This window comes from Mya arenaria, chromosome 5 (assembly GCF_026914265.1).
Source record: "Mya arenaria isolate MELC-2E11 chromosome 5, ASM2691426v1".
Lineage (NCBI taxonomy): Eukaryota > Metazoa > Mollusca > Bivalvia > Myida > Myidae > Mya > Mya arenaria.
This window is the reverse complement of record NC_069126.1, coordinates 25,680,963-25,705,211: the sequence shown is the minus strand read 5'-3', so window position 1 is coordinate 25,705,211 and position 24,249 is coordinate 25,680,963. Positions and strand designations below refer to the sequence as shown.

Here is a 24,249-nt window from a genome sequence, read left to right as displayed (position 1 = left end):
TGATTTAAATGAAAATTTATAAAAATTGCCTTGTGTGCTGAGATTGGCTATTATCAAACATTAATCATTCCTTTTTCTTAAGTTATAACAAGATAGAAAATTAATTTACTTCAGCCTTTTGTAGGGTATGAAATTAATTTTACAGCAAGGAGATTATTATTTACCTAATACTTGAAAAAGACTGTAATTATTATAACGCACAGAATGCATCCGCATTTCTCGTTTGAAGAGATAAGTAATTATCTTACATTATAAAGAAAACTAATACAGTCTTTTGAGTGTTGAGGCATATATATTTTTTTTTAAAGCACATCTTGAAGATAGGCAAGATTTGTCAGTGATAAATGGCTGGAAGATTGAAGGCATTATCACCTGTATGGGATTGAACTGTTTTATAAACTTACAGGTAATCAGCGCATAAGATATGATTTATTCATTTTGGGATGACATTGCAACATTTTAAATTAACTTAAAAAGATACTGTCTAGATATGGACTAAAAAATAAATACCAGAAAGTTTAGATTATCAATTAGCCATCCATGAAACTGCTTATATATATATATATATATATATATATATATATATATATATATATATATATATTATATCCTTTTAAGCTTGTTTAGATGAAGTAGAAGTTAAGTAGGCACTGAAACATGTCTCAGAAACTGTAAATTAAAATACCAAAATTGGTTCACAATGACATGATGAGGAGCAAGTCTTGTCACTCTGGCTACAATGAGGAGCATGTCCTGTCACTCTGGCTACAGTGAGGAGCATGTCCTGTCACTCTGGCTATAATGAGGAGCATGTCCTGTCACTCTGGCTACAATGAGGACCAAGTCCGGTCACTCTGGCTACAATGAGGAGCAAGTCCCGTCACTGGCTACAATAGGGAGTATGTCCTTTCACTCTGGCTACAATGAGGAGCATGTCCTGTCACTCTGGCTATAATGAGGACCAAGTCCTGTCACTCTGGCTACAATGAGTAGCAAGTCCTGTCACTCTGGTTACAATGAGGAGCATGTCCTGTCACTCTGGCTGCAATGAGGAGCAAGTCTTGTCACTCTGGCTACAATGAGGAGCATGTCCTGTCACTCCGGCTACAATGAGGAGCAAGTCCTGTCACTGGCTTCAAGAGGGAGCATGCCCTGTCACTCTGGCTGCAATGAGGAGCATGTCCTGTCACTCTGACTACATTGAGGAGTATGTCCTGTCACTCTGGCTACAATGAGGAGCAAGTCCCGTCACTGGCTACAAGAGGGAGCATGTCCTGTCACTCTGGCTGCAATGAGGAGCATGTCCTGTCACTTTGGCTACAATGAGGAGCATGTCCTGTCACTCTGGCTACAATAAGGAGCAAGTCCTGTCACTGGCTACCATGAGGAGCATGTCTGGTCACTCTGGCTTACAATGAGGAGCATGTCCTGTCACTCTGGCTTACAATGAGGAGCAAGTCCTGTCACTCTGGCTTACAATGAGGAGCATGTCCTTTCACTCAGGCTACAATGAGGAGCATGTCCTGTCATTCTGGCTACAATGAGGAGCATGTCCTGTCAATCTGGCTACAATGAGGAGCATGTCCTGTCACTCTGACCATAATGAGGAGCATGTCTGGTCACTCTGGCTACAATGAGGAGCATGTTCTGTCACTCTGGCTACAATGAGGAGCAAGTCCTGTCACTCTGGCTACAATGAGGAGCAAGTCCTTTCACTCTAGCTATAATGAGGACCAAGGTCTGTCACTCTGGCTACAATGAGGAGCATGTCCTGTCACACTGGCTACAATGAGGAGCATGTCCTTTCACTCTGGCTACAATGAGGAGCATGTCCTGTCCCTCTGGCTACAATGAGGAGCATGTCCTGTCACTCTGGCTACAATGAGGAGCATGTCCTGTCACTCTGGCTACAATGAGGAGCATGTCCTGTCCCTCTGGCTACAATGAGGAGCATGTCCTGTCACTCTGGCTACAATGAGGAGCATGTCCTGTCACACTGGCTACAATTAGGAGCATGTCCTGTCACTCTGGCTACAATGAAGAGCAAGTCCTGTCACTCTGTCTACAATGAGGAGCATGTCCTGTCCCTCTGGCTATAATGAGGAGCATGTCCTGTCACTCTGGCTACAATGAGAAGCAAGTCCTGTCAGTCTGCGTACAATGAGGAGCAAGTTCTGTCACTCTGGCTACAATGAGGAGCAAGTGCTTTCACTCTGGCTACAATGAGGAGCAATTCCTGTCACTCTGGCTACAATGAGGAGCAAGTGCTTTCACTCTGGCTACAATGAGGAGCAAGTCCTGTCACTCTGCCTACAATGAGGAGCAAGTCCTATCACTCTGGCTACAATGAGGAGCAAGTGCTTTCACTCTGGCTACAATGTTTGCAGACTTATAATGGTTGGCATCTGGGCATGTAATGTGTGTTCTTGTTTTTCAGTTACAAAATGAATCAATAGTTTAAATAGTTAATGTTTCTTGCATTATCATAATAAGTACTCAAAAGTTTGGCACTTGGCTGATTAAATGGTTTTAAATCAGTAGAGCAAAAAACTATGACTTGGTGTTTCAATTTTGCTGAGAATGTTATATTTACCTCATTATGTCATTGGCAGCTCTGGGCAACTGACTTTGTTAGAAGCAGCATTTATATCATGTCTTATCCATCTGAGATTTAAATAATTACATAACAAAAACCTTGAGAAAGCAGTTGTGAATGCTTTGAAGATATGTTTCACAACTGACGGTGAATAATAATATATCAATGTTACATGGTAATTATTCAACAATGTGCACCACACTTGAGAATCTTTACATTGTTTAATTTTAAAGGGGCTAGATACCAGATGGTCCAAAAAATGGCAAATACAATATTTCCTCAAAGCAAGCCTAGAATTGTCAATGCAAGCTAGTAGGAGGCTGATAATACATCACTTTACATGGTTAAAATAATAAAGGCAACAGTCAAGTTGACAACTCAAGTAAATTTTGAATTGGAAAATTGAGGAACAACTGCAAAAGATGTAATAGATTCAATAAGAGTCAATGCACACAACATTGTCAATTTGATGTATTTTTTTTCCTTGCAATTGTAGCATCTGGTGTCAAGCCCCTTTAAAGTAATTTTGGTACAACAAACAGGTTGGCAAAAATCAGTTTAAGAACCAGAGACATAGCTAGCTAGCTAGCTAGGTCGCAATGGATGTGAGACAAATTGGAAGGGCTTATATGCGTCCAAAATCTTGTTCAAACAGGTAACATTTTTGTCCTTCTTGTTCTATGATATCAAGTGCTTAATAATAATTTGGAAAAGCCTGTTCTGAAACCAAACTGGGTGGAGCAAGATAGTATTTAGTGTACTTCAATGTAAAATAAAGTTAATAATCGCTAAAATTTTGAATTCATCTTTTACCATGTGGCTTAAATATTAACATACTTTTTAGATGCAAATCCACATGTCTTCGGTTTTCACACTGCAACATTGAAACATTATGTTTATCTGTAGTTAATTATCATGATTCAGCATTTTGGCAATGTTTAGGTCATGTATAGATATTTCTAATTAGGGGTTGCATTGTGAACATGTCTTAAACAAAAGGGTTGTTCTGCACAGTGCGTAATGTACACCTTTTAAATTCCTGTCAATCTTTCTGAAACATATCAGCCATTTGGTACACACCATTTCTAGCATTTTCTTACATTGTGAATAAAAGTAGTATTTTATCCTTAAATTACCTAAGGAAATTCGATGATACTTGAAAATTGTCTTCACAACAGTTTACACCCTGTTCAGTGTACAGATAATTACATGTGTTCTTCTTATGACCATATTTAATTTGATACACCTTGTTAAATCACCTGTGCTTGACATTGGAGAACTCACCCATGCTTGACATTGGAGGGTTATATTATTTATGAAAAAACAACACAGTGAATTCACTGAAAAAAGTTATACATCCCCCCACCTCAACTAACCTTACTATCTGATACCTTATCTCACCTAACACTAAACCCCAATCTCCCCTGACACCTTACCTCAATCTCCCCTGACCCACTTACCTCAATCTCTCCTGACACCTTACCTCAACCTCCCCTGACACCTTACCTCAATCTCCCCAGACACCTTACCCTATCTCCCCTGACACCTTACCTCAGTCTCTCCTGACAACTTACCTCAATCACTCCTGACACCTTGCCTCAATCTCTCCTGACACCTTACCTCAACCTCCCCGACCCACTTCCCTCAATCTCCCCTGACACCTTACCTCAATCACCCCTGACCCACTTCCCTCAGTCTCTCCTGACACCTTACCTCAATCTCCCCTGACACCTTACCTCAACCTCCCCTGAGCCACTAACCTCAATCTCCCCTGACACCTTACCTCAATCTCCCCAGACACCTTACCCTATCTCCCCTGACACCTTTCCGCAATCTCCGCTGACCCACTAACCTTAATCTCCCCTGAACCCTTACCTCAATCTCCCCTGACACCTTACCTCAATCTCCCCAGACACCTTACCCCTATCTCCCCTGACACCTTACCTCAACTTCCCCTGACCCACTTCCCTCAATCTCCCCTGACACCTTACCTCAATCTCCTCTGACCCACTTTCCTCAGTCTCTCCTGACACCTTACCTCAATCTCCCCTGACACACTTACCTCAATCACCCCTGAAACTTTAACTCAACTCCTGACACCTTACCTCAATCTCCACTGACACCTTACCACAATTTCCCCTGACACCTTACCACAATCTCCGCTGACACCTTACCTCAACCTCCCCTTACACCTTACCTCAATCTCCCTTTACACTTTATCCCAATCTCCCCAGACACCTTACTCCAATCTCCCCTGACACCTTACCTCAATCTCTCCTGACAGTATACCTCAATCTCTCCTGACACCTTACCTAAATCTCCCCTGACCCATTTACCTCAATCTCTTCCGACACCTTACCTTATCTCCCCTGACACCTTACCCCATTCTCCCCTGACACCTTACCTCATTCTCCCCTGACACCTTACCTCAATCTCTCCTGACACCTTACCACAATCTCTTGACCCTCTTTTTTATCAATTTGTCATGGCCCCCTAATCTCCCCACTATCTCCATATTACGAATTTCCCTCCCCTTTTTATTCATACGGAATCTCCCCCACCCCTTTACCTGATCCCCCACTTATCACAGTCACCCCTAAACCCCTTTATTAACCTTAACGTTTTTCCCATGACCCCATTACCGCCTTACCTAATCTCCTCTTACCTCAATTTCTCTAACACCCTGACCCCTTACCCTCCCATGACCCCTAACCTCAATTTCCCCCTTTCTCAATATCCTTTACCTCAATCTCCTCTGACCCAATTAACCTGCCTCTCCTGACCCCCTTATTTTGATCTCCCCTTCAACCTAAATCTCCTCCTTACTAAATATCCCCCTAACCATATCTCCCCATTACCCTATCTCCCTGTTACCCAAACTTCCCCTTTACCTAATCTCACCATTACCCAGTCTCCCCAAAATCCAATTACCCCCTTTACCTAATCTCCCCATTACCCAATCTCTCCATTACCCAATCTCCCCCTTTACCCAATCTCCCCATAACCCAATCTCCCCATTACTCAATCTCCCCCTTTACCCAATCTCTCCCTCACCGAATCTCCCCATTACCCAATCTCCATGTATTCTCAAATTGCCCTGATCTTCTTACCCTATCTCTCCTGACCCCCTTACCTTGCTCACCCCTTTACCTCAATCTCCCCCTTACCTCAATCTGCACTGACCCCCCTGACCATGTCTCCTCTGGCTCATTTACCTCAATATACCCTGGTACCCAATTTCCCTTTACCCAATCTCCACAAATCCCAATCTGCCCTGACCTCAATACCCTGTCTCTCCAGACCCTCTTACCCTGTCTCTCTCTCAACTCAATATCTGACATAAATGTATGTGGCTTTTTCTTATCTTTTATTGTTAAATATTATGTACATTAGTTGTAACTGTAATGATTCCTTTAAAAGTGTGTATGCATTGAGTAATGGTGATATATTTAAACATGTAAGTCATATCTCATTGTTTAATTGAGCAATTAAAGTATTTATGGAGTAATTTAAATGAAAAGAACCCTGGCTCGTATCCTTCAAAACCAGCAATTATGTTGCCAAATTGTGCAAATATTAAGACATTTTAATTTGTTGAAAACGATTACAGACTAAAAATAAATAAACAGCTACTTTTTAGCTCACCTGAGCACAAAGTGCTCAAGGTGAGCTATTGTGATCGGGTTATGTCAGGCGTCTGTCATCCGTCGTTTGCCGTCCGTCGTTCGGCGTCAACAATTGGCTATAATCATCTTCTTCTCCTAAACCGCTTAGACAATTTTGATGAAACTTCATACGAATGATCCTTGGTTGGTGCTTTTTCAAAATTGTTCAAAGAAATTAATTCCATGCAGAACTCTGGTTGCCATAGAAACCTAAAGGAAAATGTCAACAATTGGTTATAATAATCTTCTCCTAAACCGGTTGGACAATTTTGATGAAACTTCATAAGAATGATCCTTGGTTGGTGCTTTTTCAAAATTGTTCAAAGAAATGAATTCCATGCAGAACTCTGGTTGCCATGGCAACCTAAAGGAACATGTCAAGAATTGGTTATAATCATCATCTTCTCCTAAACCCTTGGACAAATTTGATGAAACTTCATAGGAATGATCCTTGGTTGGTGCTTTTTCAAAATTGTTCAAAGAAATGAATTCCATGCAGAACTCTGGTTGCCATGGCAACCTAAAGGAAATGTCAACACTAGGTTATAATCATCTTCTCCTAAACCGCTTGGACAATTTTGATGAAACCTGATAGGAATGATCCTTGGTTGGTGCTTTTTCAAATTTGTTCAAAGAAATTAATTCCATGCAGAACTCTGGTTGCCATGTCAACTTAAAGTAAAATGTCAACAATAGGTTTTAATCATCTTCTTCTCCTAAACCCCTTGGACAATTTTGATGAAACTTCATAGGAATGATCCTTGGTTGGTGCTTTTTCAAAATTGTTCAAAGAAATGAATTCCATGCAGAACTCTGGTTGCCATGGCAACCTAAAGAACAAAATTACAAAACTTTTTTTGGCAAATACTATTTGGCCCATTGCTTAAATATTTGGTGTGTTACATTGTCTATCGGTTACCTACCATGTTTATTTATATTATGCCCCTGAAGAAAAACTGGCCTCACTCAACACAGTTTTCATTATAAATACATTTTGTTAAAATTTGATAGTTATGTAAAGTTTACCCTTGAAACAAGGGCAGCAAGTCTAGCTATATGGTCTCCCTTTCTGTTGGAGATTCCTCTACTTTCTATTTTTAGTAACAAGGGAATAGATTTTAAAGTCTATTAAGTCTTCAACATAGTCACTTATAAGGTAATTATTGTTGTTTTTTCAGGATTATAGATTAAAATAATTATTATACACTCTATTCCATATAAGAAATTTCATTTTTACTTCATGATAAATTTAATAATCAGACTTTTCCATTGAACTTCATGTATATTATTGTAAACTTCATGTAGATTATTCAAAACAACAAATCTTATCTTCTGTGTGGATAGTGAATAAGCCTTACACAGGAACAAATGATGTAGATAATATTGGATGGTGCAATGTTTGTTGTTTGTGTATCTACACTAAAAGTTATTTTAGTGTGCAAGCAATTGAACATAGTTTTGTCAGTTTGCAGGCAATTGAATGAAGTCCTGTCAGTGTGCAGGCAACTGAACAAGTCCTGTCAGTGTGCAGGCAACTGAAAAAAGTCCTGTCAGTGTGCAGGTATCTGTACCAAGTGCTGTCAGTGTGCAGTCAATTATCAAGTCCTGTCAGTGTGCAGGCAACTGAACAAAGTCCTGTCAGTGTGCAGTCAATCATCAAGTCCTGTCAGTGTGCAGGCAACTATACAAAATCCTGTCAGTGTTCAGTCAATCGACAAGTCCTGTCATTGTGCAGGAAACTGTGACAAGTGCAGTGTGCAGGGAACTCTGACAAGTCCTGTCAGTGATTATCCAGGCAACATGTTTGACCAGTATGTTTTTCAATATTCTTTTAGAACAAATATCAAGCTATATTGATTACAAAGGTTAAACTCTTTAACTCAGGTGAGCGATTTAGGGCCACCATGGCCCTCTTGTTTGACAAACATTTTAAAATACATTTTGAATCAAAGTAAGGTGGGGGGTGGGGGGGGGGGGGGTGAAGTGAGCTTGTAGGTCACTTGGTAGGTTGGTTTTGACCAAACAATACATCATGAAAGGAAAGAAAGGTTTAAGTAACTTTTGTACACCTGTTTAACACCATAAATTACAGGTCAACTTTGATTTATCTCACAAACCACAATTTTTAAGTTCTGGCCTGTATCAACCTTCAGTTTCAGAAGAGTTTCCGAAAATACATTGTCTGCATGCTGAGACACTGACAAGCATTAGTGTTTGCACCCTAGTGCTCTTGTTGTCCTTGTAGGTGCATCCATAAACAAGTTTCCAAATGTTCTTTAGATAAATTTGAGAGTCTGGGTACTGGAAAGTTTCTTCTTAGGGCATACCACCCTGGTTAGTAATGAATACTGCCTAGGAAACCCTTTGAAACCCCTTGAATACTTTTTATGAGAAACAGGGAATATCAGTCCCCAAATGGGCATTGCATCTGCAGCTTTTTTGTAAAATGAGTCATGATGACTGTATGATTTCCGGTTATGGAATTTGCATTGTAAGGCCTTTAAACATAAAGGCTTGAAATATTTGCAATCAGACCTTGTGTGGGGGTGAGTATACAGTTTGAAAACAATCTACCGGGTTTATTGAATTTGCATCAGGTGTGCACATGGGCTGCAAGAGATTGCTATTAAAATTATTTCTGCAAGGATTCATTTAGAAAATAAGTATGTTGCACAGGTAGTTTCACTGGTTTAATGAGTTTTCTTTAATCTATTTACTTATTATACGAAACTTATGACACAATATTTTTTATTGAAAAGTAATTTTGAGGATAACTCATCTAACAATTTTGAAACTATCTTTTTAAAACATATCTCTGTAAAATCCGAACTCATAGAGACTATAATGGTGCTAATTTAAAAGCCTTTAAGTTGTAGATCATGATTGTTCTAACTTGTTGCATTCCTTCTACCTTGTTGTGTTCCTTCTACCCCGTTGTTATCATTCTACATTGCTGTGATCTTTCTACTTGTTCTTTCTAACCCTTTATGAATCTTCTACCTGGCTGTGATCATTCTATCCTACTGCATTCCTTGTACCCTGTTATGTTTGCTTCTAACTCATCGTGTTCCTTCTACCCTGTCGTGTTCCTTCTACCCTGTTGTGTTCCTTCTAACCCATTGTGTTTCTTTTACCCGCTTGTGTTCCTTCTAACCTGTTGCGTTCCTTCTACCCTGTTGTGTTCCTTCTAACCCATTTTGTTCCTTCTAACCTGTTGTGTTCCTTCTATCCTGTTTTGTTCCTTCTAATCCATTGTGTTCCTTCTACCCTGTTGTGTTCCTTCTTACCTGTTGTGTTCCTTCTACCCTGTTGTGTTCCTTCTACCCGCTTGTGTTCCTTCTAACCTGTCATGTCCCTTCTAACCCATCGTGTTCCTTCTAACCCATCTTGTTCCTTCTACCCTGTTGTGTTTCTTCTAACCTGTTGTTTTCCTTCTACCTGCTTGTGTTCCTTATTACCTGTCGTGTTCCTTCTACCCTGTTGTGTCCCGTCTAACCTATTGTGTTCCTTCTACCCTGTTGTGTTCCTTCAACCATGTTGTGTTCCGTCTAACCCTTTGTGTTCCTTCTACCCTGTTGTGTTCCTTCTGCCCTGTTGTGTTTCTTCTAACCCAGCGTGTTCCTTCTACCCTATTTTGTTCCTTCTAAAATATTGTGTTTCTTCTATTTTAAACCCATTCTGTTCCTTCTAACCTGTTGTGTTTCTTCTATCCTTTTGTGTTTCTTCTACCCCGTTGTGTTCCTTCAACCCTGTTGTGTTTTACAGTGTTGTATTGCAAAGTTGACAAAATCTTAATGTTTTAGGAAAGAATATAACTATTGATTTGGCAAATACCAGGTGATTGCGATATTATGTGATGGGCTTTATCTGCATTACACCCATACTTTCATCTCTGGAAGAATAGACACTGCATGCGCCTTTTAAAGCCATTGGAATTAAGACAAATGCAAACTGTATTGCAGGCCATCATCATTTGGAGTGGGGGCACTGAGGTTGCAAATATTTAACACATTTAGCACTCTGCAAAGAAAGTTTGCCAGATAAGAGCATGATAAATCTTTATCGACTGACACGTTTATGCAAATGTTTGAAAAAGTATCTACACCTGTGCGTTTTGCATCATCAAAAATCTGGCAGTGCAAAACAGAAAAGGGAGATACATTTTGTGATATCATAATCTGTGCAACGCAATTAAAGACAAAGGATTTCTGTCCGAAAAATTTCAAACTTCCATTTTGCAGTTTCTATAAATGTATACAAGCTGTATACAACAGTTTAAATCATAGAAATTATAGGTTTGTACTTATTTATTTAAGCTTGATTATCAAGGCATCAGTTTGCAGTACCATAAAAGTCCTATTCAATGGGTAGGGTTCGTGTCTTTGAGAACCTTGCACGCTTAATTACAACCATTTTCCCAATTAAACAATATCAGTCTTGTATAGAGTCAAAAATATGATATACTGACTAAATAGCGATCAGTACTATTAAAAAAATAACAAATAAGCATGCATACTGTGGCATCACTGTGCGCTGTGATTTTGGTACTTGTCGATTTTTTTCACTGGGTCCTATTTATAGTATTTATAGAGGTTTTAAGTTTTTTTCAACTCGATTTTTCTCATATATTTTTGACTATATATGTCTTTATTTTTGCTAGGGTCCTATACACAGTGATTTACAGTATTTTGTAAATTGTTCCTCTTGATTTAGGTTATGATGTAAATTATGTGTAACATTAGTGTCCTGTCATACAACCTAATGATGTAGAAAATATATGATGATGCTGGGTTGACTTCATGTTTACAGTCAATTATGTTCCCATGTGTGATATTTTGTAATGGTCATTTGTCAGATTGCTGCTTTAAGTCAAAATGTCTACAGTGACTACATCTTTTTGTCACGCCATTTACAGATATGCAAAACCACTCATTTTCCTGTTGACAGCTAGTTTGATGTTGGGCTTGGCATAATGAACCCACAAGGTGAACCTTTATAGTCAAGAATTTATATCAACTGCCTTTAAGTGTAGTGTTTCTTGCTGGTAATCCAATCAATTTAAACACCAGGCGGAAAATTGGCTCTACTTGTCTTGGTGGAAGGTCATAATACTTTATTAGCCAATTTTGGTTTTGGTTTACACTGGGTTTGGCCCATTAAATGTTCATCGAATCTTCCAATTATTTTTGTTGTCTCCACGTCCATAAGTATCCCATTTCGCGTACAAGATGTAGACACTTGGTGTTTTGTTTTCTACGTTTTTTATTTAAGTAAACTATTTGAGGCTTTGTTGTTTTTTATTGCTTCAAGATCTTTTAAAATTAATTGGATTTTTGTTGAAATTCAGTACAAGCCTTTATCCTCAAATGTTTGATCAGAGAAAAGGGAGGGAATTAATTTGCCTTGTAGCACATTGATGTCAATATTAAGGAGTCATTGACTTTAGAAAACATTACTACAGGCTTTTCTCATTGTCACAAGAACTTTGTAGTAATACTTAAGGTTGAATTAATGTAACACTCTGAGAGTTGAACCATGTAGATGATATCTGATAAGCCATTCTATGAGACAGTGATTTGTCCAAGGGCATCCCATTCTCAATCTGAATTGTATCTTTCACATAGTAAAAACAACCAAATCTGTTCCCACAGCGTCCTGAATTTCCCCGATGCCGACAGAGATCAGACAGTGATCCGACACTGACAGAAGACATCGGCAATATCTGACCTCAATCGGCAAGAAATGGCAATGAAATATTTTTCCAGATCATACCCATTCCACAGGACACCGTCCAGACAACGTTTAGACATCACAAGACATTGTTATGACAATGATAGGAAATTCCAGATCATTGAAATAGTAGCGCGACTTCTTCACTTTTCATGTCATAGTGCTATCTGGTCTCAAACAGGAGACATCAGCTATGTGTCCCAATCGAATTAAAGACTTCCTTTTTTTAGTTTTAATTCAAGTAAAATGTAAACGTGATCAAGCTGAGGTGCTATAAAATTAATGTTTTTTAGCCTACATTCACCAAGGTGCCAAAGTTCACAAGTGTTTTCACATTTTCATTTTACCAATAAAATATGATAAAATCTTCACAAAACATAACTGCTACTAAGGCTGTGAAAGATGTGTTTTCTCTGTGGGACCCTGGGCTCCAGCCAAATTTTGGTCATGAATGTGAACAGAACTTACTTATCATTATCTGTTTTTTCGAAGAAAAATGTCAAGGTATTGTTAAGGCTTTGGTTTTAATCTTGTCAGCAGTTGTTACATCATGCAAAAACTTACATTTTGGAAATCACTCAAATCCTGTTCAAGATTTTGAAAAAAAACTTAGTACAAACATTGCCAAAGACCATACACAGACATGTTTTAAGAAGAATCAAACCTAAAATCCTGACTGAGACAGTGAAACCATAAAAAAACAAGTGCAATTTTAAATGCATCATATGTTTTAGTACTCTTTGCTACCAAGTCTGAAAACCTTGTGTTGTGGTTTTCATAGCTCATTTGGAGGTCGATCATTTCTGTCAATTTAGCAATAAATTGTGAAATAATTTACAAGATAATGTTACATTGGAGTGAAATTTCACCTCCCAAACCACCTGTAGGTCTGACCTATGTTTCCATTCTATGTGGAGTGTTTACATTTGTAATAGATCACCAAAAATAAACAAAAACATTGTTAAATTTAATTTATTGTGTCAACAATGTTGTGAAAGTTAAACTTTACACCTGTTTATAAGCACATACTATGTTGCTTGTTGCTCTTAACATTATTTACAAATTTATGTGTTTTTCTAAATGGGAATGAAACTGTTTGTTGAATCAATAAAATTAATATAAGTAACAATTCTCTTAAAAATGCTGAATTACCATGATACAGCTCATTGGCTTCAATGAATTCTCTTCACCATCTAATTGTCCCTAGAACTGTTTGTTAAAATGTTGTCTTCTGATTGTATCAAACAGTTTTGTTGTTTTCTGTATTGTTTAATTAATATTTACCATTCCCTGGTTAGGTCTCTGCTGGGGCTTGGTTAAAGTAATGGAGTTTGACTTTATCAAGGGTCATGAGGCCCTAATTTGAGGACCAGACTTGTGCCTACTTGACCCGCCCTCCGAACAATGGAAGTTTATCACCTCACTGCAATGTTTCATGACTTTGTCAACAACCCTAGGATTAGTATCTAATATTTCGTTTTAACTTGAACATTTCTGTTGCTTGGCTGTTCATTTCAAGATGGTAATGGGTTGTGTTTGAAACAAACATCAATTATCTGTCACATTAAACTATTTCTTAATGATTCATAGTATTTTTTGTTATTTTCGAGACAATTGCTTAGAAATATGTTTTGACTTGGATGAATTCTGAAAGATTTTTCTATTATATAATTTAACTATTATAGAATAACAATAATTTTTCAGGGTGGGGCAGCCCCATAAGGCTTTGGAGATTTTGTTTCTGCAGATAGAGACATTTATTGGGGTAACATGTTAAGATTAATATACTTCTATTGCTCAGCCCACACACAAGCTAACATATTCCATGTGTTATTGCACGGAACCTGCAACACCGCACATTTCACGTGCCATTCCTTTGGGCACATGAGTAACTTTCTAAATGTGATGCCATCTGAGTTCTGTTCTGATTTCACCGCAAACGTGAAAACCATAATTTTTTTTAGATCAAACCTTTAAGCAGCAATTTTCTTTATACCCCCAATCTCTGTTTATGTTGCTGTTGGTTTTTAGTGCAAAATAAACCAAAGAATGGCTGTTTACCCATGATGCCCACAATTACAAATGTCCATTATTTTGAACAAAAGTGTGAAATGGCTGGCATTAAAGATTTTTCACAAAGCCAGTGGCAATACGTTTCATGACATTATAAAAAATATTTTCTTGGAAATGTTAACAGATATTAGCTCAATCCAAAAGAATTGAACTGTGTTTTTTTTATGGCTTGATCACCAGCCAAATTTACCCAACAGGAAATTGTGCCAATTCTGTGTGAGAAATTGCAGATAAAAATGGACTTCCTTGTAATTTAGGAGTATTTGGTGGTTACATAATGGCCCTGTAAGTGCTGGGAATTGTCCTTATTTGCATGATTGTACTAAAGTTGAGTTTTCATGAGCAAATTCAGCCATTTTGCGTTTAATCTATTGCTTATCTGGCATCAGTCAAAACAAAACAATCTCATTGAAATTCATATATAATAAATGTTCTTGCAAAACTGATAATCAATTTGTCAATTTCTTTTGCTATAATGCTCAAATAAGTTGATTTATAGCCCGTACTCCAAGTCCAGGTGAAATGTAGCTGTATTTACGGTCATTTGTGTCACTGTCAACTTGTCATAATATGGAGTGAATGGCATTCATTTTCTACATCATTAGCACAGAGGATACATGCCTGACAGACCTGTACTACATGTGTAACTGTCAATGGACATTGTCTTGACCTCTATAAATGCTGTTTAATTCAGGTTCTTGACCAAATTTGCACAGTCTTCTTATAGGAATGGATTTAAGATCTAGAGAGGGTGATGGAAAATGAATGCTAGTAGAAATTAAATTCACAATAACTGAGGTGTTCTGAAAACTTGCAGGACTTTTGAATAAGTGCCATGTCTTCAACAAGTTAAGGCATAAACAGAACATGATCACAATTTTTTTCACACTTGGTGTGGATATGTCTACTTATTGAGGTTACTCTACCTTAACCTATAGACTTGGCACCAGCCTTGGCCAGGAAGCCAGAAGTTATGGTGAGATTATTGGCAATTAATGGACCTGACACAGAGTGTTCAAACAGCAATTATGGCAGGCATTACATACAGATGGTCTAGTGCTTTTATTATTGGGATAACAGAAATGATCACCTTGTCTGAGAGTTTCCAGACATTTGTTGACCTGGGATGACCTCACAGTACATAGTTAAGACCTTGTCAAGAATGGTCAATGGACTTCAAGTACCTACACTTGAGGAGTTTAAAGCTAGAGAAGAGTGATATGTGCAGGCTGTAGGCAATATAAGGGTCAGGGTAAATGGGGAAAATTGCTGCTCTCTAGGGATAGATTGTATTTAAAAAAAACAATCTGGCATTAGAGCATTGGCATATTTGCATCAGTGCCAAACTGCTATGTAGTTTCTTATGAAGCATCAGTGCCAAATGCTATGTAATTTCTTGGGATTAGCATCAGAGTCAAACTGCTATGTAGTTTATTGGTAACCATCAGTGCCAAACTGCTATGTAGTTTCTTGGTAACCATCAGTGCCAAACTGCTATGTAGTTTCTTGGGATTAGCATCAGAGTCAAACTGCTATGTAGACTATTGGTAACCATCAGTGCCAAACTGCTATGTAGTTTCTTGGTAACCATCAGAGCCAAACTGCTATGTAGTTTCTTGGTAACCATCAGTGCCAAACTGCTATGTAGTTTTTTGGTAACCATCAGTGCCAAACTGCTATGTAGTTTCTTTGGATTGGCATCAGAGTCAAACTGCTATGTAGTTTCTTGGGAAGCATCAGTTCCAAACTGCTATGTAGTTTCTTGGGAAAGCATCAGTGCCAAACTTGCTTTGTAGTTTCTTGGGAACCATCAGTGCCACACTGCTATGTTGTTTCTTGGGAGAATTATTCTTCATATCACTATTAATTTCTGAGTACAATTCTTTGGAAGTCAAAAAATCTTGTGTATAATCTTAATAAAATGTCAGGAATAATTGTTGTTGATATTTTACAATATTTCAATATAATCAATTTTTTAGGAAGCTATATTAATGAGACATTCATGAAGGAATATTGTGAATGTTTTATTGGACAAGAATATAATTCCCATATATTAGCCAAAAAGTCTGGTCAGGGTGTAATAAAAATCATATATGTCTCTGATATTACCTCTTATCTTTTATAAATCAACTTAAAAAGGTAAGCTAGATAACTGGTGGTGGATTGTGAAAGGAATCAGTAAAAAATACAAGTAAAGGTGCTCGTTCAGTGGAGACATAGTGGCTCCTGGATAAAAGTCCATTGAAGAAAATGGCTTTTTTATGAATGAAATTCAAAGTTAAATTCTGTTTAATATGTTTAAGTTCTTTTTAATCATCGACCACACAAATAAATGTCATACAGAGTACAGAGAACGGTAGCATTACAAGCAGGACCTCAGTGCATATGTGTATCCCAGACTGTCATAAACATTTATAAATCATATTTTAGGCCTTAAGGGCTTTTTTGTCCTGCCTCTTTAGTAAATAATTGAATGTCAACATTTGATGGATGTTTCAAATAAAGTAATGTTTACATGACTTGACTTTCTCTTCAGAATATATTATGTCCATCATCTATGGAACATTATGATTATTCAGGAATGTAAATATCTTACATAATTAGCATGACCTTCCTTTTATTGCTTGTTCAATGTTGTAATGATATTCAATATTAAAGCTATAAAACATGAAATTGATTGACTACATTCAGGGGTCGACACTAACCATTTTTCCAAGGGATCCCGAAGGGACACCAACATTTGAAATCAGGTGTCCCTTCCTGAAATTAGGAGTCCCTTCCACTTTTTACATTTTTGAGCCCGTTTTAATATTAAATTCAACATCCTTTTACTTTTCAATTTGTAATGCAAGTATACACCACCATATTATACATGTTTTCAGCAGCATGTAATGACAGGTTAGTAGCACTGAATGGCAGTAAGGTATATTTTGGTCTCTAAGTTGGTAGATTGGGTTCAAAAGCGGGAGAAGTCCCTTTTGTTTTCAGTCAAAAACAGAGATGGATACAATGTAAACAAAAACTTGATGTTGTTACTATTTTTAGATTTTTGGAAAATACGCATACAATACATTATGGTTCAGGGTCTTGTCAAATGTCGTGCTTTTCATTAAGAAACTGTAGGAATATTACATCTGGCTTGTGAAAACTCCAATCAATATTTAGTAGAGCTGTTGATAAATCAATCAGACTGCCCAACAGTCGTAGTGCATACCGGAAGAGCAGACGACCAAAAATTGTGTATACATGTTAATTTTCGCGCCAAAAAGTCATAAAATTTTACAAATTGATTGAATTAATGAATAAAACCCTGCAAATTTTATTTCTATTATTTTTTTATCAAAGCATAAAATATATGTCTTTAAAATTAACAAAGAATATTGATAAGTTGAATGCCAATTAACAAAGAATGCTGAATGTAGGATGCAGTTCTTTTGTGTCGTAAATGTTACTGTAAATACTCAAAGGTCGTATCATATTATATAAAAAGGTATCATCAGAGTTGGCATCTTTTTGGGCGGTTCTGACACATAAGCAAAACAATTCCACATAAGTATTTTACCGATAATAAATCTCTGTCAGCTCTGACCTTGTTTAAAATGTAAATAACAAAACGGAAGCGTTAACCTGCATGCGCCTTCTGAAATGACCTGTTTATTTATAGATTCATGACGTAACTATAGTCAAATAGTCAGCTATACTTTCGCTTTGATGAGTCTGATAACGATAATTAATAATATCGTTTTGACATGTGCTGTCAAGAAATTTAGGGGAGTTAGAATTTAGGTAATAAATTAATTAAATGCTACTTATTTATTGATATTTAGCGATTATCAGTCAAAAATTTAAGTGTCCCGACGGAATACCGGACTTCGAAGTTCAGGTGTCCCTCCTGAAAAATTGGTGTCCTCGGGATCCCGGGACGCCGTTAGTGTCGAACACTGACATTAATAACCAATTATTTAAAAAACTGAATTTGACTGATTTTGAAAAAAATCATGTATGTTTGTGCAAAATGGCTGTTATTTTTTCACATCTTACAATTTATTATCACTAATGCTTCCTTCAAGTAAATTTATCGTAACTTCAACATACTTAAGTGTAACATACATGTTTATAGGATGGTTGGCACCATCATATGTATTAACTAATAGAAGTTATGTTGTGGGAAACCTCAGAATCTGTGTGAGTTAATTCAAAAAGGGTCAATGAGTGCAACTCTTGTGTAAGAAGTAGTCTACATGTAGCTGTAAATGGAATACAAGGACTGTGTCTGTTTGATTGAGCAATATTTTTAGTCTTCTCTGAAAAGATCACACACATTATGACAGCATGCACCATATATATATATCATGAATGCAATCATAATGTGTGATCTTTACATGTAATCATACAATATTGTGGGATGGGGGGGGGGGGGGTTGATCAGAATCAAAATCATCATCTTTGGTAGGTGATGCAGTTATGAAAAAATATCAACAAACTAAAACAGAATTATTTAAATGGATAGATTTCTCATAACATGATAATTAATGTAAGTTAATGTCACTTTCTATTAAAGAATTGCTATGATAAACAGAGTTGATTTATATAAAGTTAATGGACCTATCTCTTTTTTATCAGAAATGAGGGTTTAACATGTTATTTTATCTTCAATAACATAATTAATGTGGGATTTAATGTCAAGTGGTCCGATAGACAATGTCTACTCAGGCACATTATAAGCTTAACACTACTATTTGAGTGACTAAAATAGATTCTTAATGAGAGAATTATATTAAATAAACTTATTTACTGATGAAATTTCTGCTTGATTTTACATTATAAATTATAAACCTATAGTTTATCAATGCCAACCCTTCCTCTGATTCCCTATTATCTTCACCATCCCCACATTCTCATCTGCCAACCCTCCCCCATATCATATCATCTTCACCATCCCCACATCCCATTCTGCCTTCCCTGCCCCCATTCCCTATCACCTTCACCATCCCCACATCCCATTCTGCCTTCCCTGCCCCCATTCCCTATCACCTTCACCATCCCCACATCCCATTCTGCCTTCCCTGCCCCCATTCCCTATCACCTTCACCATCCACACATCCCATTCTGACTACCCTGCCCCCATTCCCTATCACCTTCACCATCCCCACATCCCATTCTGCCTACCCTGCCCCCATTCCCTATCACCTTCACCATCCCCACATTCCATTCTGCCTTCCCTGCCCCCATTCCCTATCACCTTCACCATCCCCACATCCCATTCTGCCTTCCCTGCCCCCATTCCCTATCACCTTCACCATCCCCACATCCCATTCTGCTTTCCTTGCCCCCATTCCCTATCACCTTCACCATCCCCACATCCCATTCTGCCTACCCTCCCCCCATTCCCTATCACCTTCACCATCCCCACATCCCATTCTGCCTTCCCTGCCCCCATTCCCTATCACCTTCACCATCCCCACATCCAATTCTGTCTACCCTGCCCCCATTCCCTATCACCTTCACCATCCCCACATCCCATTCTGCCTTCCCTGCCCCCATTTCCTATCACCTTCATCATCCCCACATCCCATTCTGCCTTCCCTGCCGCAATTCCCTATCACCTTCACCATCCACACATCCCATTCTGCCTTCCCTGCCGCAATTCCCTATCACCTTCACCATCCACACATCCATTCTGCCTTCCCTCCCCCCATTCCCTATCACCTTCACCATCCACACATCCCATTCTGCCTTCCCTCCCCCCATTCCCTATCACCTTCATCATCCCCACATCCCATTCTGCCTTCCCTGCCGCAATTCCCTATCACCTTCACCATCCCCACATCCCATTCTGCCTTCCCTGCCCCCATTCCCTATCGACTTCACCATCCCCACATCCCATTCTGCCTTCCCTGCCCCCGTTCCCTATCACCTTCACCATCCCCACATCCCATTCTGCCTTCCCTGCCCCCATTCCCTATCACTTTCACCATACCCACATCCCATTCCGCCATCCTTCCCCCATTCCCAATCACCTTCAGTATAACTTATAATGCACTAGTTTTATTTAAGTTGATATAATAATTGTATTAAATTATAGTGAGCTTGGCTCATAAACAATTCATTACAATGGTTCATAAGGTTAGGAGATATATAATATGGGTAATAAGTAAATGTGTCGAGACTTGGGCATGACATGTATAATTGAAGATTTATTGTACGTTCATCGGTCACCGAGACTTTTGGTGGGGTGACATAACTTGGAAAAATATTTGCCCACAATCTTTAGAAACATTTATTAAGTAAAATCTCTATTGTGTTGTGCAATTCTATTTGAACCTTAATTGGATTATAAATGTTCAAGTGGATGAAATGATTTATGTGAATTTTTAAGATATTTCATTTTTGGGGTATAATTGTGCTGAGAATTTTCATACTAAAATATAACAGACGAACCTCAGTATTGTGTTGGTCTCTATGTTAAATCTATTTTTCTGCAGTGTGATGTAAGTTATTCATTTTTAATTATTATATTATATTTTTTTATAAGTACAATGATATTTCATTTAAACCTTATCCTTTAATAACATGTTTAAGGATAAGAAACAATAAACTTCAATACTTGAAAACACCACAATAGTGTCTGCACAGCTTGGTTAGAATAACTCAAAACCACACACTTTTTTTATTTATCTTGATATCCATCCTGATAGATATAATTTAAGATAAATTCTGTAATACTTCTACATTACAGGCTAGATTGAAAGTGTCTCATACTAAGGTAGTTTAATTTATAAGATCTAACATTTAAAGGTCTCATTTGAAATTTGATATTTACTTCTTAATGTTTTAGTATGCATTTTTTCATGCAGAATGCTAACAAGGCATTTTGTATTATGCGTGCTGCACCTACATTTTTGTATTTGAGATTTTTTATTACAATTTGAGTATGAAGGTAACACTTAAGATTGTGTCATGTTACTTGTGGTGTCACATTCATGACTTGATGGACACATGAAACATTTTTATAACACATCTGTGCATACATAAGAATAACTTTATAAACCATGCACACTTTCTTTTTATTTAGCAATGCACTTTATATATCAACGTCTTAAAAGCAAATCAATAGAAGTAATTGCCATTTTAGCATGTGTTTTTCAAGGCAAAATTAGAAATTGTGTAAACTTCACATACCAAATCCTTCTTCATTTTCTACACGAAACCTTAGAAACAAATAATATTCAACTATTTTGAGAGTCTGCATACTAAATTATGCCATATTTTGGATTCTGGGTGCATACTTGGCACCACAATTATCAGTCACAGGTACTATGTAAAAAAAAATCCCTTTTTTTTTTAAAAGGGGGTTACAACCTCTATCATACAAAGACTAGTGTTGCACATCATTCAGAAACTGTTTTAGATATCAACTTACAGTTTATTTCCTCAATTAGAATATTACAGTAAATGTATGCAATTACTCTTAAAGTTCTACGATATGTATTGAGTTAATTCTCTTCAGTCAATATGTAAAGAATATTTGTTGTAGTATCTTCCTTTAGACTATTTGTTGAGTTATGCGCCTTGGTTACTCCGTTTGGACTATTTGTTGAGTTATGCTCCTTGGTAACTCCCTCTAGACTATTTGTTCAGATATGCTCCTTGGTTACTCCATCTAGACTGTTTGTTGAGTTATGCACCTTGGTTACTCTGTCTAGACTATTTGTTGAGTTATGCGCCTTGGTTACCAAGTCTAGACTATTTGTTGAGTTATGCTTCTTAGTAACTCCCTCTAGACCAATTGTTCAGATATGCTTCTTGGTTACTCTGTCTAGACTATTTGTTGAGTTATGCTCCTTGGTTACTCCGTCTAGACTATTTGTTGAGTTATGCTCCTTGGTTACTCCGTCTAGACTATTTGTTGAGTTATGCTCCTTGGTTACTCAGTCTAGACTATTTGTTGAGTTATGCTCCGTGGTTAATCTGTCTAGACTATTTGTTGAGTTATGCTCCTTGGTTACTCCATCTAGACTGTTTGTTGAGTAATGCACCTTGGTTACTCTGTCTTGACTATTTGTTGAGTTATGCGCCTTGGTTACCTCGTCTAGACTATTTGTTGAGTTATGCTCCTTGGTAACTCCCTCTAGACTAATTGTTCAGGTATGCTCCTTTGTTCCTCCGTCTAGACTATTTGTTGAGTTATGCTCCTTGGTAACTCCCTCTAGACTAATTGTTCAGGTATGCTCCTTTGTTCCTCCGTCTAGACTATTTGTTGAGTTATGCTCCTTGGTAACTCCCTCTAGACTAATTGTTCAGGTATGCTCCTTTGTTCCTCCGTCTAGACTATTTGTTGAGATATGCTCATTGGTTGCTCCGTCTAGACTATTTGTTGATCCTTGGTTACTCCGTCTAGACTATTTGTTGTGATATGCTTCTTGGTTACTCCGGCTAGAATATAAGTTATTCCCATTGGCCACTCTTTTTAAGATGCAGGGCTTAAATTAAACTTATCAAAAAATAAGTTCTATGATTAGATTTATAATACCATAAAGAAGAAATGACTTGTAATATGAAATGACTTCAAAAGAATAATGGTATTTCATCTGTCCTCTTCTTGAATTTTGGATGAACCCTGCTACTTTTTTATGAATCAGTGAAGACTTATAAATTTTATTTGGTGCCCCTATAATGCAATGAATCATTTTCTATTTACTTTCAGTCCAGTATACATTCTTCTTTATAAATATAGTACCATAAAAACCATAAATGTTTAAATTTAATAATATATTGCAGTATTAAATGGGAAAATAATTACTCAAGCCATCTTTAAAATGATTTATGCCATCTTGTGCAGGGTTTTTGTTTCATGTTATACTGCTTTGACATGACCCTTTGGGAGATATTGTGAGGAAAAATGCAATCCATTTTTAAACATAATTTACAAAATAGGTTATGAATGTTCAGCTTGTCTGTTTCTATATTGTGGACAGAAGCAGTGAAAATGTTCTTTATTTGGGCCATGCTCATTGGCAATGGGGTTGTTGTTGTTGTTGTTGTTGTTTTGTGCCATTCTCATTGTCATTCTGGAAAAGTCTTAAAAGTACAAGACCACCCACTTACCTACTGAGACTCTTACATACCTTAATAACCATTGTGATTCCTCAAGTCAATCATGACAACGATTCTGGTGGCAGTATAAAGCAATATATCCGATGAGGATTAATGGAGCCAAACCACAGTGAAGACTGGACAACTAGGTCCCAGTGCCACTGCTTCATTGACTATAATTCCCCATCATTTTGTCCAAGATTTTCACAAACATCATTCTTGTGGCAGGTTGTGGTGATGTGGGAAGGATGTGTGGAGGCCCGGTACAGGAGCATACCTCAGTGAAGTATGGGTGAGAAGCTCGAGGCTCCGTGTGCCACCCCCAGGTGTCTCCTCTGGTGTGCCATCATCTCCCTCTGTCTCGCAGCCCACCAGGCTCCAGAGTTTCCACGAGAGTTTGACTTCAGATACATATCCTATGATGGTGAGTGCTGGATATTTGTTTATATATCTATAATTTCATCGTAAATATACCTGTTACCAATTGCTATCCTAGCAATTTGGCATTAATCAGTTCCATGTCAACTAAAGAGCACAGCAGCATCTCCTAACATTTTTGTCATGCCCTAATAGATACTTAGGTGATGTTTTTTTCTGATTCAATATCTAAGGAAGTGAGCAATGCCTTCCCTGTCTGAAAACTTGGCTGCCATATTGTTACCAATGCACCTAAGCATTAGTCTCTTAAATAACCAATTACCCTATTATAATAGTGTTGGGTACCCAGAACTTATGTTAGAAACTCGTATATAGCAGCTTGGGGGTGAGTTTAATATGTGCTTTGAGAGTCTGCTAAGTCAAAAACAGTATTTAAAAAAACATTTATGGCCCTCAATTTCAGTGACTGAGTCAAAGGTCAGAACAATAAAGATCTTAACAATTGTCTTAGGTTTCAAGTAATCAATTAATCATGTTTGAAGTATCTTGTCTCAGTTATAAGGTATTTGGCTTTAAGTCTGCAAATGCTTCAGGTTATTTACTTACAATAAATTTAGTGTCAAAATGTGCCCACAACATTACATGACATTCAGTCAGTATAAAATTGTTATCACTTGACACAGATCTTATGGCATGGACCCCTGTTGACAT

The 24,249-nt window shown here is 37.6% G+C and overlaps 2 protein-coding genes across 5 annotated transcripts in view; both read left to right on the top strand.

Moving 5' to 3' along the window:
* Positions 1–20,808, top strand: part of LOC128235578 (uncharacterized) — a 58,892-nt gene extending 38,084 nt beyond the window's left edge. Inside the window, exons 3-5 of the mRNA XM_052950390.1 lie at positions 13,696–13,756; positions 18,907–20,089; positions 20,804–20,808. Of these exons, the coding sequence (XP_052806350.1) occupies positions 13,696–13,756; positions 18,907–20,089; positions 20,804–20,808 (1,249 nt within the window). The remainder of the gene's footprint in view (positions 1–13,695; positions 13,757–18,906; positions 20,090–20,803) is intronic.
* The window catches only part of LOC128234564 (semaphorin-5A-like), an 83,693-nt gene that overhangs the window by 20,538 nt on the left and 38,906 nt on the right, over positions 1–24,249 (top strand). For all 4 annotated transcript variants that reach the window (XM_052948851.1, XM_052948852.1, XM_052948853.1 and 1 more), the window contains one exon: positions 23,389–23,584. In XM_052948851.1, the coding sequence (XP_052804811.1) occupies positions 23,449–23,584 (136 nt within the window). In that variant the 5' untranslated portion in view covers positions 23,389–23,448. The remainder of the gene's footprint in view (positions 1–23,388; positions 23,585–24,249) is intronic.